General features: G+C 53.1%; 1 protein-coding gene across 1 annotated transcript in view; it reads right to left on the bottom strand.

The window, feature by feature from the left end:
* Positions 1 to 310: 310 nt before the first annotated feature.
* The window catches only part of CCN4 (cellular communication network factor 4), a 34,369-nt gene continuing 15,698 nt past the window's right edge, over positions 311 to 18,981 (bottom strand). The window contains exons 2-5 of the mRNA XM_019459802.2: positions 16,524 to 16,803; positions 9,825 to 10,085; positions 6,047 to 6,240; positions 311 to 4,203 (exon numbers count right to left, since the gene is read on the bottom strand). Coding sequence (XP_019315347.1) covers positions 3,904 to 4,203; positions 6,047 to 6,240; positions 9,825 to 10,085; positions 16,524 to 16,803 — 1,035 coding nt within the window. The 3' untranslated portion in view covers positions 311 to 3,903. The remainder of the gene's footprint in view (positions 4,204 to 6,046; positions 6,241 to 9,824; positions 10,086 to 16,523; positions 16,804 to 18,981) is intronic.

Here is an 18,981-nt window from a genome sequence, read left to right as displayed (position 1 = left end):
GCTGGAGATGTAGAAAGGCATTGAGTGAGTGAGTGAGTGAGTGCGTGAGTGAATGAATGAATGAATGAATGAATAAATGAATGAGCAGTAAAATTTCCGGAGCTACCTTCCAGCGTGGACATACTTGTAGTGCTGGTCTTTTGTGAATTTCAGAATTCATACTTCTAAGCCCGTCTCCAAATTTCTAGCTATTTTTATGACCGTATGTGAAATATCTGGGACCTAGTCTCCACCATCTGCACATCTGTGGAATGAACTCGATGTTCCACCGTGACGCATGATAACTGCACACACAAGAAGATCTGGTAAGTCATTTTGCTGATGATTTATTGCCTTAAGGACAAAAGCATAAACGGGGAATTTGCGCACCGAAAATCCTTCACGTCGAACAAACATGTTCCACGTTACACAAATCATGAGAAAAATGAGGAATGTTGTAAAACATGACAGATCGCCCAAGTGCTCTTTTTTTCCTCTGTTGGGAAATTCCAAAACATTCCTTCATTTGTTTTTTAGTCACTTGCAAAAATGGCGGTAGGAATACTTAAATATGAAGTCACAGTTTGGAAACAGATATAAACACACAGACACACACACACACACACACACACACACACGTACACGTATATGTGCACAGATACACAGTTGACCGTTCTGACCACTCGTGAGTCCCAAGCTCTGCAGGCTTATTATTGCAGTTGCTTTACAGCAAGATAAGTCTTTAAAAAGCAGTGACTTAATTCAATAGAATAGTCAGGGGTTTCGTTGCTTCCCCATGATCTCTATGTACACACAGCACAATGTTAATGAGATTATAGACAACTGTATCATTCAAACCTACTTGCTTGACTCCCTCTCTGAATCACCTTGAAATTAACATTGTCCAGACACAACCCTGTTGTCAGTAAAGCACCTCTTGGTACCTTTTGATTTCGGGGGCATGCGCACCGGGCTTGGGGTCAGGAGAGATGGCTCAGGGGTCAGACTGACCTTGGTTGGCAGTCCCGGTCTGCGGTTCCCTAGCTAGTAAGACACTGAGCGGAGGACGTAACATCTATGAGCCTCAGCGTCTTCTCTCCGAAGCGGAAAACGATTATAACGCCAAGTCTCATAGGTTTGCTATGAGGACTAAGAAAGATACAGCAAGAAAGCACCTAGCCCAGGCCTGGCACTCAGTAAGTGCTTGCCAAGTGTTGACAATAAGGTTTAGCAAGAAGTGGTGGTTTGAGAATACAGGTTTCCTCTCTCCCCACCTAAGCACACCAGAGAAATTCACTTGAGGCGCTAATGTGAATTTCTTCACCAAAGGCTAACAAATCCTTCGTGTACCTTCCCCTTATCCCAGAACACGGAGTAACAAAGGACTGGAGACACCATCTGTCTTGTCTACTGGATGGCCTCGCCAATGAGACGCTCTTCTGGGGGTCATTCGTGCTCTTCCTGGAGGCTTCCCCAAGAGCCAGGCCGAGGGGAATAAGCTGGAATTTGGGCTCCAATTTGTTTTGGCTGATTTCTCAGCCTCTTTGAGTCTCAAACTTTCCACGTATAGACATGAGGACGAGAAGCTTCCTTCCAAACGTCGTGAATGTTAGTAAGATAATTTAAGCAAAGTGGGTGGCACCAAGGAGGCCTTCAAAAAAGGGGCATTTTTTCTTTGTGACTAATATTCCTAACTTTTATTGAGGTCGGTCACACCACTGCCGAGCGAATCTGACTGCTAGAAAGGTTTTCCTTGCATTGGTCCCAAATCTCCTTCCCCATGACTTCAGAACATGGAGCTGAGACTTTTCCCAGGGGGGCCTGCCTAGGACACGTCCATTTCTCAAAACCAATATAACCGGAGTTACCCCAGCCCACTCGGCCCCAGGGCACTCCCGGATTCCTCCATCCAGGTTTCCTAGGATCTTGGAAGCTATGCTCATGTTTCCAAACTGGGATGCAGAGTCAGGAAGAACCTCGCTCTTGGATTTCTGCTGAATTTCAAACGCGGTTAGCCGTCATCCGGTCCTGGTGATTTGTAGACCTCAGGTAATTTCACTCTGAGAAAATCCAACGTAGATCCACACAGGCTTAGAGAAGAGCTTATTCTTGGGGTAAATGCTCTTCACACAAAATGTCTTTTTCAACAAAAAAAGACATTTGTTTAAATATCCAGTGTCTCCTTCCTAGGGCACTTTAAATAAGAGTTGGCTGATAAGATCTGTACCTTTGGAAGAAGAGAGCCTCTGAGTAAAAGTAGGAACACATACATGGTGTCTTTTATTCCACAAATATATATTGAGGACCACTGTATGCCTTGTATGGACCAGGCGTGGGGGAGGTCATGGTCAGGAAGGCATATTTCCAGTCCTTTTTTCCTATTTCAGAACCCCTGGCCCACCAACACCGAATTCCCTCAGGAATAACCCGCACATCTCTCATCCGAAGCATTGGATAAACAAAACCATCTCTTAAATTCATGATGAGAGCTGGCTCCTGATCTGAAGGAGGGGAGGACCGATTCATGGAGTTTTGTCCATCCCGTATTTTTTTTTTTTTTTTTTTTGGATGCTCAGGCACCTACATTACCTGAAAGCGAGATACGCTTCTCTTGGGAAAGGAGCTAGAGAGGCAGTGAAAAGAGTGAAAAAACAAGGGCAGGAAGTCGGTTACTCTGACATGTTTTCCTGCTCGACACGCTCGGGAGCTCTAAAAAAGTAAGGACAGAGACGCGGGTCGTAAAGTCAACAGTAAATATTTATATTCTGCTAACAAGATAAATAATAGTCTCATTTCCATTCATAACAATCTTCTGTTCCTTTTAAGCTTCAACCCACTTTGGCATTTAGTCCCTGTTAAATATATTTCCGTTTCTAGACAACTGGTAAACCTGTCTTCACACCAGGACTGGGGGTTTGGGTCAGCAGACCCGAAGTCTGTGAGAAGGGTCACTGCAGCAGAAAGAGCGGTGTCCTTGTGCCCCAGACTGATGCAGAGTGGATCCACTTCGTGGTTTGAGCCACATACAGCCTGTAGCTGTCTCTGTTACTTTAGGCGGGTCTGGCCCGGACTTCAGCGGGGTCTCCCAAGGCCCGTAAGAGCAGAGCAACGTCCCGGGATGCCACTCTCAGGGGTCAGAGGGGCCATCCTGAGGGCTCCCCCAACTCCCAGGAGCCCCGAAGCAGGGAGAGGGTCTGGATGCCCAGAAGAGCTGGCCAGCTGCCCGGTGTCCTGCTGGTCAGCAGCAGATTCACGCCAGGGTCCATCACTTCTGAAAATTGGCTGACCCTGTTCTGACCCTAGAGTATTGACTGGAGACGTTTCCCATGAATAAGAATGAAAGTCATCAAATTGCATTTCTGACCAAAACGAACCAGTGTGGACCCTTTACCGTGCAGGGATGACGAGAGACTTAGCCCAAATCTTCGGAATCAGAGACACTTGGGTGTGCTACGGTCAGAGCTGTCTATCAGCGTCCACGTGGCAGGACCCACATAATAGACTGTCCCATTGTCCTAGATCCCATCTGTGCTTCTGAACGGACCCAAAGAGTCTTGTGGTTTGGCATCTAGAAAGGGAAGGAGCGATGTGAAATGCCTAGCTGATTCTGTTCCTTGGAACTCAGGTAAGATCCAGCAGGACTTCCAGTGACTTGGACAGGCTTGGGTTTTGTCCAGAAGAGCTGGAGACAGTCACTTTGGAGCGTATGCAGAACACGGCCAAGGAGAGAAGTCAGAGTCTGGGCCCGAGCAGCAGCAGAACGGGTCGTTCGGGTGGTTGGAAACAGGACAGGGGGCTGACGGTCTGGATCAGGATAGTTAGAAGTCAGCGGGAAGTGGACGAAGAAGGCTCAACTGGGGGCCTCGGAGGGCTGGCTGCTTTGCACACACTGGGCCACGCCCGAGCCCCGTGTTTTGTACCCGTCTAATTGGCAATTTCTGGGAAGTCAGGGTAGGATTCTAAGTCGGCAAAGATATCGTTGGGATTCCTACAACTCAGGTTGCAGAAGCAAGCGTTGATCCATAGGACCTGGCGGGAGAAGCCAGGCCCGTCGGGACATTGGAAGGAGACGTCGATGGTCTTGGACTTGTAGGGTATGCAGCACCTGCTGTCTGTGCACACCCCACAGTACTTTGGCCGGTAGGGACGCGTGCTGGTGCAGCCGGCGAGGGTGAAGTTCATGGATGCCGCGGGCTGGTACACGGCCAAACACTTCTTCCCTTCCTGCAGAAAAGGAGGTTTCAGTTGGGGTGCTCAGAGGATGCACAGTCACCGTCCTCCCTCCAAGCCCTCATTTCTCCCTTCGCACTCACCACGCAGGAACCCTCCACTTTTCTTTCAGGTCTGCAGCATCTTCAAGCGAGGTTGGACCTCCCCAAACACGGCGAGACCCAGACATATTATGCAGAAGCAACTGAAGGCCTCCCCGGGCCCTGCCTGGCATGCATGGTTCCTCCTCGCAACCTATAAGGTCTTCTTTCCTACCTTTCCACCTTGCCCATGCCCAGGACTCTCTCACCGTTTTGCCAACGCAGGATGTCTGCGTAGCTCCCTCGGTCTACCAAGTGTCCCAGCTGCTGAGTGCTAGAACCATCACGGGGTTCCATGATCGGGGAGCTGCCCTTTCCCCTAACCTGTTCTTCCTCCTCTCCCCACGGACTCTCACACACATCCTCCTCGTGCAGCTTCCTTGCTCAACCAGAGTGTATTCTGGAAAACTAGCTCTATCTCCGCACTGGGCAGTGGGCCACTTGAGAGCAGAGCCCTTACTGTGACTCTACAATCTAATTCCGCACCCCGTACCCAGTAGGCACTCACTAAATTCATTGAACGAATGGCTCTCCCACGTGTTGGCACCACGCCAGAACCGGGGGCGGAGCAGGTCCAGGCCACGCAGGGCTTGACGCTTATACAGATCGAGGAGCCATCTTGGGTTCATAATTACAAAACCAAAATTGGGTGGGAAGCAAGAGGCAACAGCAAGGACTTGAGTTGGCTTTATGGTAGACCCACCTCTACCTCAAAGGCACGGTGCCTTCACCCAACTTGGGGCCTTTGTTCCCATCTTTCCTGCAGCTCACAACTCTTCCATTCACGCTCTCAGTTAAACCACATCTGCTGAGTACCTACTCTGCACCAGGCACCAAGAATATGGAGGCCAGCATGGCAGAGGTAACTGATCAGAGAGGGAGTGGAAGAGAGAAGGGAAGAAGAAGGAGAAGGAGGAGGTGGAAAGATCCAGTTGGCTGGCACAGAGATAATGGAGTCGGGGTGGGGGACAGGGAGTAAGAAGGACTCGTGGGGAAGTGGAGCTCTCTTGTCCCCTGGGCAGTCCTCTCTTGGGCAGCCCCGAGATGCCATCAGTGCTCCAAAAATGGAGTCAGTGCTGAGTTTTCCTTTCCTTTCCTTTCCTTTTCCTTTTTCTTTTCCTTTTCCTTTTCCTTTTCTTTTTATGTGGCACCAAGGCATGGGACCAGTCCCAAGACAGAAGTGAGGGGACCTTGAGTTAAATAAATCAGACCCATTTCTAACTACTGTGGCCCACTCTATCCTCATCCTTTAATTATCTTAGCCTCTCAACGCCGGAAGAGATGTCAGACCAACCCCAAGTCTTACCGATGAGGAGCCTGTGGCTCAGAGATGCAGAGATTGGCCACAGTCATGGGCAGTCAGCAGCAAATGGGCATTTGACTCCTGACTCCAGCTGTCCTGAGCCCTCTTTAGAGCTCTCCTACTGCCCAGTGTGACTGTCATGTCCGTGCACTTGGGTGTGGGCTGGGACAGGACCACAGGGTGAGTGGCAGTCAGTGAGGGTCCCTGAGCACCTCCACAGGAAAGCACTTCCAAGGGCCTCTGAGTTCTCTCCAGAGTGTCCCTGACTCTGAGAATATGGTCACCACAATGCTTTCGTTGACTGAAATACCGCTGATACACATTATCCCATGTAACTCTTCCAAAGGGGGCTTAACTCTTCCCATTTTCCAAACGGCCCCCTCGAGGAAGTGCAGGCGCCAGGCTTTAAGCTGGGCTTGTAAGATGCCTACCCCGCCCTGGAGGGTGGACTCACCTTGATGTGTGGACGGATGTCCACGTCGCAGGGCCGCAGGGTGCAGAGGCGGCTTTCCTGCTCAGGCCAGCACCGGGTGTTGACGTTGGAGATACGAGTGGAGACCCCCAGGCCGCAGCTGGTGGAACAAGGGCTCCAGGGGCTCGTGTAGGCTATGCAGTTCCTGTGCCACGGCTCCACCTCACCCGTGGCCGCTGTGGATATAGGGACCGGACTCTCTGTGAGTCGCCAGACGCCATCAGCCACTCCGCCCCACCCTCAGCGCCCACAGGGTCCAGGATCCTGAAGCTTCAAGAGGAAAGAGGTGGGCTATCTCCCCCCACTCCTGAAAGGGCAAGTTAACTCCTAACCCCTCCCCAGGGAGAGGAGGATCTGCTCTGGGCTCCTCTGCCTCTCTGGAAGAAAGATCATCTTTAGAGACAGGCGGACCAGAGTGCAAATCCTGCGTGACCACCTCCAAGCTGTAGGGTTCCGGGTAACTCACTCAGGGTCTCGGTGTCCTCGTTGGAACAGAACACCTGCCTTCCAAGGCTGGTGTGCCAAGGAAAGGGCCTGTTTACTGAGTGCATATCAGGCACCTGCAAGGTGCTATCCCTGCCCCTGCAGCGATCAAGTTTATTTGGAGAAAGTCAGAGGGAGTGTCTATCCCCTAGAGCCTAATAGCTAATCTGGGTGATGCTGAGGGCACAGTGGTTAAAGAGACACACAGGTTTCAGAGCCAAATTGCCTGGGTTCACCTATGAGCATGGCCACTCAGCAGTCGGGCAGCTTTCGAGAAGCTAACCCCACCTCCATGCCTCAGGCTCCCCACTTGCAAGAGGGGTTGACGCTAGCATTTCCCTCCCAGGGCTGTGGACAGAAAAGATGGGTCCGCACCTATGAAAGCCACAAGCTGTCTCTGGCCCTTAGTAGACTCTCAGTAAACATGAGCTTACGTGGTTTCTTGACTGTCAACTAAACACCAAGTCTTGGATGGTTCTATCCATGTGTGCATCCCAGCATCTAGAACATGGTGAGTGCTCACTTACTCTCCGAGTAATGGAAAAATGGGCTAAGCTAGAGGGGGAGGCAAGGAAAAAGCGAGCAGGACAAAAGAGAGGTGCCACAGAAAGACGGAACAAGATATACAAGAGAAGCCTCAAAGAGGAAGCCAGTCCCGCCCTAACACACGTGCCCACAGGCAGGAAGACAGAGAAAGGACCGGGCAGAGGGGGGAGAGGAGGAAAGACAGATGGTAGGGCAGGGGAGCGGGGGAGGGGGAGAGAAGGAAGGCGGGGGAGGGAGGCTGGTTTGCAGTGGGGAGGACGGGAAGGAGGGGGGAGAAGAGGGATAAAAAAAAATGGAGAGGGGTCAGGGCCGGACACTCAGCCCCTCCAAGTGAACAGGTGTGCAGGGAACGGGGATGGATGAAGGCAGGAAGGAATGAGTGAAGGGGGAGCTTTGAAAGGCAGAAGAAACAAGAAGAGGCAACTAAGGACAGAGGAGAGGAGGGCTGGGATGAGCTGGGGGTGGGAGCACGGAGGAGGGAGGCGGAGGGACGGATTTGCCTAGGAGGATAAAAGGGCTTTGGTTTCTGGGTCGCCCACTGGCAGGCAGGGGCTCTGCTCGTCCTGGGTCAGAACGGGGTCACTGGGCCACATACAATGGGCAGCCAGCCACTGCCCCTCCCCCCGTGACCCTTGTGTGGCTCTGCCGGTTGGGGGCCGCGGTGGGACTATTGCCTTGGGCCTGCTAGGAACAGAGCACGGCCAGCCCAGGCCCCTCCGGAGAGGCTCTGCCCCCCCGGAACTGCGGGGAGGGGCAGGACCACTGGAGGGTGGCACCCGCTGAGGGCACACAGCCTGGGGGCACGTCTCTATTGTCTGGGCTGGTCCCCTGGCACCCCCCCGCCCTTTCCTGCTTTCCAGTTTGTTCTCTGAAACACCTTCTTCACCTAGCTTCTGCAAAACCTCTTTCTCCTGTTTCTGTCCTGCCCCTTGGCTGCCTGTCTCAGCCTTTTCTCTCCCTGGCCTTGAATGGTGGTGTTTCCGGGGCCACACCTATGGTTCTCCACCTGGGCGATTTTGTCCCCCAGTGTCCAATGGCAATGTCTACAGGTATTTTTGGTTGTTACTCCCTGAGAGGCAGGTGCTGCAGACATCTAGTAGGGAGAGGCCGGGGTGCTGGTAGACACCCCACAATGCACAAGGCAGCCCTCCCCACAGAGTCTTCTCTGGTCTGGGATGTTGTCTGTACCAAGGTTGAGAAACCTTGCTCTACACAGTCTCCCTGAACAATCTCAGGCACTTACAATTGTTAGGAAACCATCAGTACCCTTGAAACCCCAGACTCTGTTGGCATCTCTTCACTCCTTCATGTCCACTTGTCTGGCAGACACTTTCCTTCTAGAAATATCCTCATCTGCTGTCTTCCGTGTCATCAGCTGCTCCTGGTTTTCCTCTTCTATTCTCCACACTCTGTCCCTGTCCCCCCTCAAATGTCAGCCCTCCCAGACCTCTGTCTCACTCTACATATCATCCCTGGACCATCGTACTCGCCATAGGCAGCCCCAGGTGCATGGCTTCCAGAACTCTCTCTGCAGTGGATTGATGCTATGACCCCGGTCCTACTCCTCATGTAGTGCTTCTCACATCAGTACCTTCCTTGCAATCTCCACCCCAACTGCCCTAGCTCAGATCCTCACTGGCCCATCCATCCATCCATCTGCCCACCCATCCATCTGCCCATCCATCCATCTGCCCATCCATCCACGAATCTATCCACCTACCCATCCATCCATCTGCCCATCCATCCATCTGCCCATCCATCCACCCATCCATCCATCCACCCATCTGCCCATCCATCCATCCATCTGTGCATCCATCCATCCATCCATCCATCCGCCTATCCATCCATCCATCCATCCATCCATCCATCCATCCGCCCATCCATCCGCCCATCCATCCATCTGCCCATCCATCCATCTGCCCATCCATCCACGAATCTATCCATCTGCCCATCCATCCACGAATCTATCCATCTGCCCATCCATCCATCTGCCCATCCATCCATCCATCCATCCATCCATCCATCCATCCGCCTATCCATCCATCCACCTATCCATCCATCCATCTGCCCATCCATCCATCCATCTGTGCATCCATCCATCCATCCATCCATCCATCTATCCATCTGCCCATCCATCCATCCATCCATCCATCCATCCGCCCATCCATCCATCCATCTGCCCATCCATCCGTCCATCCATCCATCCGCCCATCCATCCATCATCTGCCCATCCACCCATATGACAAACATTGATCTGGTACCTGAGAAGTGGCTGGCATTGGGCTACTCCAGGAAGCAGTGTTAAAACAAGTGGGCCTGTCCCTCTCCTCCTTTTCCAGGGCTTCCTCTGGCTCACCTGTCCACCTATCCTCCATAGCGAGACGGAAGCCACCTACCCCCTCTCCCTCCCTTGCACCTTGTGTTCGTGCTTCTCCTCCTGGGGGCGCGCACACACCGTTCCTGCACCTCCACTCCCCTACCTAATCTCTTAAGTAGGATAACAATGACTCCCATGTATCTGGCTTTGTTCTTTAAAAGCTCTTCCTCATTTTCTGCTGCGAGGACCCCATAAGACAGACGGGACAGATGGAGAAGTAGGGTCCCAGAGGTCACGCAGCTGGTGGGGCGGTGCTCTGGGACTGGGACTCAGGGCGTGTGCCAACCACAGTGGTCAGGGCCCCGGGCCCCGCCCTCCCTTCCCCCCGTCCAGTCCCCTCTCCCCGGAACCCACCTAGGGCGCCTGTGTGGCGCTGTGCCGTCTTGCGCGGCGTCGTCGCACCGTCGTCGCACACCCACTGCTGGCAGCAGCGGCCGGGCACGCGCACCCGCCGGGGGCGGCGGCACCAGAGGCGCGGGGGGCGCGCGCGCACGCACAGGGGTGTGCAGCCCACGGCGCCGTCCACGCACGTGCAGTTGTACTTGCAGCTGGGCTGGAAGGACTGGCCGTTGGTGTAGCGCACCCCGTCCAGGACGCAGCCCACGCCGACCACCTCTGCGAACACACACAGCCGCCGCTTGGCTCGGGGCCCAGTGGGCTCGAGCGCCCCCATGCGGATACCTCCCGCCTCTGGACCTGTGCTAGCCCTCGGGGAGCACCGCGCGTGGGCGAGGGCGGGCAGGCAGGGCCACCGCAGGGCGGGAGTGCGGGGTGCGGCTGCGCCATCACCCGCCGAGTGACCCCCAGGGGCCAGGCTGGCAGCCGGTGAGAAGCTAGGGCATGGCGGGCGCAAGAGCCTATGCGACCCGTCCTGTCCCACCCCCAGCATGTGGCACAGAGCCTAGTACTGACAAATGCCTCTAGGGTCATGGTTCTGAGACGGCCAAGTGTAGAGCCAATCAGAACACTTTGGAACAAAGATTCCACTCATCCGATGCATATTTATGGAAGGTTCTAGGCACTGGAGATTCAGCAGCGACCAAAACAGACAAAACCATGCCCCCATAGAGCTTACATGACAGTGGGGGGTGACACAGGAAAGACAGATCACACAGTGTGTTGATGGGCACCAGTGCCCGGGAGAACAGTGAAGAGGAGGGGCGGCTGGGGGATGGGGGGCAGTGGCTGATTCAAGTGGGCAGCCAAGCCTCACCCAAATGATGCGGCTTCGGCAAAGACAGAAGGAGGTGAGGACGGTAGGCGGCACAGGTGTCGGGGGACGAGCCTGCCGGGCGGGGGAAGGGCTGCAGGTGTAAAGGGCCAGGTGGGAGCACTCCCGGGACGGGGGCGAGGGCTTCCCTGCAGGCTCAGAGGAAGAGGCAAAGCTGTTAGCACCCGGATACCCAGGATCTATTCGAGAAGTAACTGGTGACTCAGCTCTAGGAATCACGCCGCCCAAGAGCACGCGCGGCGCTGGATGGTGAGCAGAGAGAACAGGTGGCTGTGCTTGGACCACCCCGGAGGAGGGCTCAGCTTCTGGATGTGCTTGGAAGGAACAGCTGCCGGATGGGATGCGAGGAGCGGAGGAGAGTCAGGAACGACTCCTGCTTCTATGACCTGAGCCCCGGAAGGGGAGAGGTGCTCTGTCCTCGGAGGAGCTGGCTTTGGGGTGAGTGGCCTCGAGGGTGCTTCGTGAGACGGGAGATCGCAGTAAGCAAGTTCAGGGGCCCGGCGGGCGGGGGGGGGGGGGGGGTCGGGGGCCGCTGGGCCTGGCCTGCGCTGCACGCCCCGCCCCTTCCACCCCAGACGCGTCCCGCCTTGAGGACAGCGTCTGGAAGTGCAGGCAGAGAGCTCCCAGGCAGCAAGAGTGCGCCCCCGAGGAGGGCTAGTTTGGAATCCGCGGTCTGACAGTAGTTCCAGAGCATCTCCCGGGTTTGCCTGCAGGTGGTCACTGATATAATATAATAGCCCTGGTATCTCCCAGCGCTGTCCGCGGTCACCTGACCTGCTCGGTGCCAGGCTTCCTGGCATTGCTGATTTCATCCGAGACGGAAACACCACCCACCGTCCCCTTCGTTTTCACATCTAGCAAAACTGGGTCTCCGTGAAGTCACGTGCCGAAGGGACCCAGCTAGACGCAGAGCCTCAGCCTGTGGGAATGTTGGCGCGGCTGCTGTTTTTCCTGGGAGGAGATCGTGCAGGGAGGAGGCCCAGAAAGGAAAGGCGCTACCGCTCGCTGACCATCTGATCTCGTGCCAGGCACCATCTGATATGTTATCTCATTCAGTTCTCCCGGGGACTTCACGAGGAGAGTTTTATTTTCCCCGTTTGGCAGACGGGGAGGTCAAGTGATTCATTAGCTCAAGGTCACCCAGCTGGTGAAATGATGGAGCTGCACCTCGAACCCAGGGGAGCGACAGCCCCACAGCCCATTTCCTTCCACCAGACACCGGTAGAGGAGGGGAAATTGGAGAAAAAACAACAACAAACCGAACCAAAACAAGGCGAAGCGGAGGAAGCCCTGGGTGAATCACTCATCCTCTTGCTCTGAGTCACCCCCGACCGCGCCCTTGCACCCGGAAGGTGGGAGCACGCGTGCGCGTGTGTGTGCACGCGTGCGCGTGGGTGGGCATGATGGTGGAGGGGGAGAAGGGGCGTGCTGAAACCTGGTCTCTGCCCCTGGGTGGGGGAACTTTGCAGGGACGAGGCGGCACCGGGTGCCAGGGAGCCCTTGGCCCAGTGGCTGTCACCACCAGCTGCACGGAGGCACCAGCTGGGGAACTTTCAAAAATTCTGACCCCCGCCCTGTGCCCCCGATGATGGGACGCTGTACTTTTATGGTTATTTTCCGGGCCTTAGTATTTTTTTTTATAGTAGGCTTCATGCCCACGGCAGAGCCCAACTTGACCCTGAGATCAAGACCTGAGCTGAGATCGCGAGTCGGATGCTTAACTGACCGAGCCACCCAGGAGCCCTTGACCTTTGCAGGTTTGAGCTCCTCAGGTGAATCCAGTTTGCGGTCAAGATTGGGAACCTTGCTTCTGAAAGCTGTTCCCAGTCTCCTGGGAGTCTGGGACCGCTGGGGGATAGTGGCCCTGAGCAGCCTGCCCACCGCTGGTGAGAGCGAGAGTAGGGCTGTATGAAAGCTGTACGGCTGGGCCCACAGCAGACTCTGACGCGCCCTCCTCGTTCACTTGCACGCTAATGGGAAGCTCACCACCTCCTATCTAATCTCAGACTTTGCAAGCACAGCCATGGCCTGGTGAGCCTTCCTCTTACTGAAGGACCAGCAGGAACCCAAATCCCTTGTTCCACACTCCAGGCCTTCACGTCCCTCACCCACCTCCTACCGGAGCGTCAGCTGCATGGGAGCAAGGACAGGGGTCATGCCTTGTTGTAACCCCACTGTTGGATTATCACCCACCTGTTCATAACTATGTGAACGAGTCAGTGGTTGGATGGGTGGATGGATGGATGGGTGGATGGATGGGTGGATGGATGGGTGGGTGGATGGGAGGTGGGGTGGGCCCTAATCTGTATTGTGCTCTGACCATGTATCAGGTTCCTGACGTCTCAATCACCCAAAGATGTAAGCCTTATTTGTCACATTTTCCTTGATGAGGAAACTGACACTTCAAGGGTTACGTAGCTTGCCTAGTGACACCGTATTAGTCATGGCGCTGGGGTTCGAACTTAGATTGTCCAGCTCCAGAGACCATGCGTGAGCTTTCTACTCCCTCGCTGTCCACACTGGGGAGTCTGGGTCTGCAACGAGGCTCCTCTGAGGATGACCATGGACAAGGCTGAGGTAATTTCTACAAGGGAAAGTTAAAACAAATCAAGTAAAGCAATGACCCAGAACAGCCGGTCACATTTGAGGCTTTAATGCGGTCCCTTTGTTTATTCTCAACAACTGCATGAGGTTGGTTTGATCAAGCTCCTTAAGTGATGTGCCCAAGGTCACGTAGCCAGCAAACAGCAGGGCCAAGATTCAAAAACCCAGGTCTGTCTGCCTGTAAATTTCATGATCCTTCCAGCAAACCACACTGCTCTCAGGCCTGACCCAGCTGCGTTAAATGCAGAGTAATGTTTGTACAACCAAAATAGCCAAAGAGTATAATTCAGAGGTCACTCTTTGCCCACAGAAGTATTTAGTTTGGCCCACAGAGTGTTTAAAAAAAAATTTTTTTTTTGGAACATGTCGCCAACATTTACAAATTATACACAAATCCGGATTTTTGGATTCTCTTGAAGACTGAGCAGCATGGACAAGTCCAAGCTCACTTTTCTGCCTGGCCACGGTGGCTTGTGCCCGGGAGCTGTGACCTCTGGTAGCCAAAGCTTGCATGCATTAGTTTGCCATAGTTCCGCCTTTCTCTGAGTTACATGTGTCAGTGTTGTGATTGCTTGTTGTTATGACCTGCCTTGTCTTGGCCTCGTTACACGCACACCTCCATGGACAGATTTAACCTGTCTTGGGGACCATCCATAGGTTGAGTTGACCATTTGCCAAAAAACTGTCTGTTTAAAGGGACTTTCTCTTTCTTCTTCTCGCCCTGAGGTGCCTTCCTCTGTATGGCCGTCAGACGTTGGCCTCTCCTCTTTCTTGCCTTGGGGGGTCGTGAACTCAGACACCATGGCAGCATTTCTGGGAAGATGTTTGGTAGAATACTAGTGAGGTGTGTGTGTGTGTGTGTGTGTGTGTGTGTGTACACACGAATGCATGCAATGTGTGTATCTGTGAATGTGCATGTGTGTGTGGTGGGGTGGGTGAGTAAGTTAACATCTACCTGGACAAAACAATTCCCTGTGCACTTACGTTTCAAAAATAGGGTTTCTTCTGGTACCTCCCGTTTTGGAATTTTACAGTGGACGTGAACATTTAAAACCTCTTAGAAGCTCTGTATACTTGTTCAACATTGTTTATTCTAGTGTCTGCAAACCGATGCGACCAGGGAACCCTTGGCAGGTGTGATATCTATTAAAATCTGTGGACCAGTTTTCTTTCCAGATAAAAGGAGAGGAAATACACAGGGGCTCATGGTGAGGGGGAGCTAAGAGGCTATCGTGAGCAAAGGCAGGACCTGAGATACAAAGAGATAGGGGGTGTGTGTGGATTGGGAAGGCGGTTTTCCAGGCCTCTGGTGGGGGAAAGGCAGGCAGGAGAGGCAGTTTGAGGGCCTGCACCCTCTCTGGGTCCATGAGACAATGTCTCTAAAGATGAGGTGCCTGGCACATAGCAAGATGTCAGTGCAGCTTTAGACATTAGAGTGATAACAGTGAACTGAGTTCCCTTTTTAATGCCCTGGAATAACAGCTTCCAAAAGGGGAAAGAAATGATGAGACAGTCTCATATAGCTGGAAGGGATTCTAGTGGAGGAAGGCTCAGCCAGCTTTCCTCACCTGGGTATGGGGAGAAAACTATGCAACTGTCTCTCTCTGTAAGCAGTCTCAGAGTTGGGTATGCATGAGAATCACCCGGGAAACTTGTTAAAGGTGTAGACACCACCTTCACCTCTAGAGAATTCTACTCAGTATGTCTGGGGGTCGGGCTCAAGGGCAATGTTTTTAGTCGACACGTCAGATGATTCTGTGCAGGTGGCGCGGCAAGTTCTCTTTGAACAAACACACTGTTTTGTGGGGCTAATAATGAGTCTGAATAAAAGGGGGCAAAAAAAGTAGAAGGGTGGGAGAATCGAGGGTGGTTACTCGGAAAGCTAAAGGCAGATGACTTGCTATGATAGTTGAAGCATGAACCAATGATAAAAGAGCAGACGGTGCTTATAATTAACCGTGAGGCACAGGTAGGATTGTTTGATGTGGAATTATGTGCATAACCCTCATCAACAACCCGCCTCAGGAGATACAGTAGATTAGCCGAGGATGAGAGCCTGTACTACGTGTGAACGTGTAATTGGGTGCATATGGGGTCACAGTTATGGAGAAGTCTTGCTTCAGCACTAAGGGAGGAAAGAGGTTCTTGGGTTTACGAGGCTTTGTGTAATTTTTCAGAAGTTAGGCTGCTGCGTCATGATGCCTAGTTACCTCTTTTCATCATGCTGGGTCATGTATTTTGGATAAATGCTTAGATGATTCAAGCTAAGTGACTACATTCCAGGTAGAAGCATGAGATCAGAAAGTCCTTGTAAGGAAGTCCCTGGGAACAAAAAAGGACATGATAGAGCACCGGAAGAGCAAACAAACAACAAACAGTTGTTTTCCCCCAGCATGAGGATATTATAAAGACCAAGGGTAAAGAAAAAGCAAAGGCAATTAGAACCCCAGGAAAACCAAAAAGCTTCATGAGAAAGGAAATTCAAACAAGTACAGTATCTCATGCTTCAGCAACATTGTTTACTAGTCAGAACATTGTAAATACTGACTATTGTATAACCAAAAATTATGAAAATGATACTGGAAGATAGGGGATGTACCAGGTGGTATTGAGGAGTTAAGTCATCAGCTAACATGTAGGAACATTGAGGGGTTATCCAAAATTGGCATTTTAATCCAATTAAGTTACCAGAGAAGACATATATTACATAGTGATTACTACCAGAAGAAAGGGCTAAAAAGTTAAAAGTGACTGTAGTTACAGAAGGAACATGGGTGTATAGAAAGGGATGATTGCAGGCTGCTGGATTTGATTCTTTCAAGGTTAGTGGATTTTTAAAAACCATATTATTTAAATTTAGAATATTACTGGAACATCTGGAACTCTGATGGGTTTTGGTACCTCTGGGAGGCATAGGCATCCCACAAAGTGTCTACCACTAAAAGAATGAAATCATGCTTAGGTCTTTCCTGGTGGCTCCCTTCCCCCAGTCAGCCATGGATGTAACTCCCAGCTGGAGAAGAGAGCAGGAAGCCAGGTTCTGGAGGCAAGTGGAAGGCAGGCATCCCTCCCTCCTCAAGAAGGGCCTAGCTTCTGACCTCTGATCATGGACTAGAATGGCGGGGGGTGCAGGAGCCTGGCCAGGGAAAGGGCTATGGGTGAGGGCTAGAGCTGGGGGTGCTGGGGGCTGGCCAGAAGGTAGGGAGGGTCTCACTTACGTGCACACACTCCTATTGCGTACCTCGGGCGGTCCCCACTGTAATCGCAGTAGAGGCCCCGGTGGGGGTCACAGATGGCTGCCTCTGTGCAGTTGTCCCCAAGCTGCTGCGCACACATTTTACAGCATTCACAGCCGTCTGTGATGAGGCTGACCCCCAGCGGGCAGCGGGGTGGGGACGGCGGGCACTCACATGGCCACTTGCAGAACTGGGGGTGTGAAGATGTATCCTCCAGTGGCACTGGGGTGATGGCCATGGCCGTGGGGGCTGGAGAGAAGGCCTGTGGGGGAACAGCAGAGATAAAGGACTGCCAGGCAGGGGTTCAAAGCCCAAAGGGCTAGCGAGCACCTTCTCTTCTTCGTGGTGTTAAAAGGGATACGTAAAATTATGTCTTTCTACCCTGTTTTTGAGAGCCGGACATCTCCTTTCCCTTCAGTAAAGCAAACAGGAAGGACCGAGGAGCCAGGGGGTCAGAGAAGTGAAGCTAATTTCCTCAGTCTCCCTGCTGGAGGAGGTGGGGCCCAGATTCCATGTCAGAACTCTGGCCCCACTAAGCCTCATGTGTGTTTCCTTCCCTTCTCGAGCACCCCATAACCTGGGAGGGCACGGAGCCCGTCTCATTTCACGGATGGGGAGCTGAGGCTTTGAGGAGTGAATGCCTTCTGATTAGTCAGATTGCAAGGCGTGGCCCGTATCCTACTGCCTTGCCTCTGCGGCCCAGAGAGCCACCCTCTTCACTCCACTGAGTCCTTGGCAGCTTGTGGGGTCAGGTGACTCATATCTGACACCAGGTGTTAGCCAGCTGACATTATTATTATTATTATTATTATTATTACTGCTGTCATCGTCATTATTTTTTCTCTGAGCACCAGGGAAAGGCTACGGGGTGCGGGGGCTGGCTCTCCCTGCCCCTGCAGAGGGGAGTTAGCCCCTGTGGCTAGCGTCAGGCCTGCAGAGGGGCGTCCCCCCACCCACGTGCTTCCAGGGCCCCCTTCCCATCCTCCAGCCCACACGTTCATCTTCATCCTGAAAATATGAGGGACACAACACCGGGAAGCCGGGAAGGGGGGCGGGGACAGGTCCCAAAAGCCATCCCAGGTGGACACAACGGAAGGCGGCTCTGGGGTGTCTTTCAGTTTGGGAGCTTCAAGCCGCCTGTACCTCTGGGAGCCAGTCACCTTCCCACCTCCTCTGGCTCTTTCCCTGAACCCTCCCTCTTCATACGGGAGGAAACTGAGGCCCCGGGAGAAAGGGAATTGCCTGAGGACAGAGAGCGTGCAGCCAGCTTCTGGCCATTCTCCCACCCCCAGGCCAGCGTGGTCCCTGCTGGGGAGGACCCCATCCAGGACTTCTCAACCGTGACTCCAGAATTCCAAGGTCAGCAAAGATGGGACCAGGGCTTCTGTGAGGGGCCAAGGTGGGGCTGGTCAGGCCCCGGGGCCAGTCCCTCTATCTCGAACCCAGGAAGCCTTGCTCTGTGGAACTTAGAGATCTGCATTTCTTCCTTTGAACAGCACATGTGGACAGATTCAGACAGATTCGTCCTCCCTTCTCCCGAGGAGGAAACTGAGACCCAAAAGGGCAGACGGACGTGTTCAGGGTGACACAATATGGGTCAGGACCGAGATACACACGACTCTTGTGACTCGTATTTCTATGCCCTTTACGTTTGCCTTCTGGGTTCTTGTAGTTGCACCCCCCACCCCCCACCCCCAGCTGAGCCAGCTCACAGCCTCTCTCAAGTTTGAGGCATTTGAAGATGAACTGAAACCTTCTCTGATTTTGGAGCACCCACAGCGTAGGGGAGAGACCGACATTAGAGGGGAGTTATTACAATGCAAGCCTGTATGCAGAGTGCCGGGCATCCCAGGGGAGCCCCGGGGGCTCTCGGGAAGGGCAGGAAATGGCTCTGTCGAGGGGAGTGAAGTCCACCTCGCTGGGTGGACCAGCGGCCAGGTGAGATGATCCAGGTTGAGGTGCTGGATGGGCGGGGCGCTTGGTTATGGCTTTGGCACATAATAGTTGCTGCAAAAATCGATTTAACAAACAAAGGGCCCTTCAAAATCAAATAGGCAGACCTTGATTTGAGGCTTTCGTCACCTCTGGGTTTGGTTTCGGGACTCAGTCGTGCCCTTTTCTACCGGAGGGACACAAGTTTCCCTGCCCCTGCTTGCTTTTCCTCATAAACACAGTGCGACACAATAAAACCCCAACCCCCCTCATCAATAAAGCCAACCGGAGGTACGCACACATATTTACCTCTTTCTGACTCTGTGGAGAGAATTTCCCTCATCTGTCTGTGACACTAGAAGGCTCAGAGCTTCGTAAGCAACTGTCTCAGGGACTGTCTCTGACCCGTCCCCAGGCCCTCAGGTCACACACACTCACGCACACGCACACGCACACACGGCAGAGGAAACAAAAAGCCCTGTCCTCCAGGAAGCCTTCCATGCCTCCC

This window comes from Panthera pardus, unplaced genomic scaffold, assembly GCF_024362965.1.
Source record: "Panthera pardus isolate Hobbes unplaced genomic scaffold, ASM2436296v1 HiC_scaffold_7, whole genome shotgun sequence".
Classification (NCBI taxonomy): Eukaryota; Metazoa; Chordata; class Mammalia; order Carnivora; family Felidae; genus Panthera; species Panthera pardus.
This window is presented reverse-complemented; position numbering and strand designations above follow the sequence as displayed.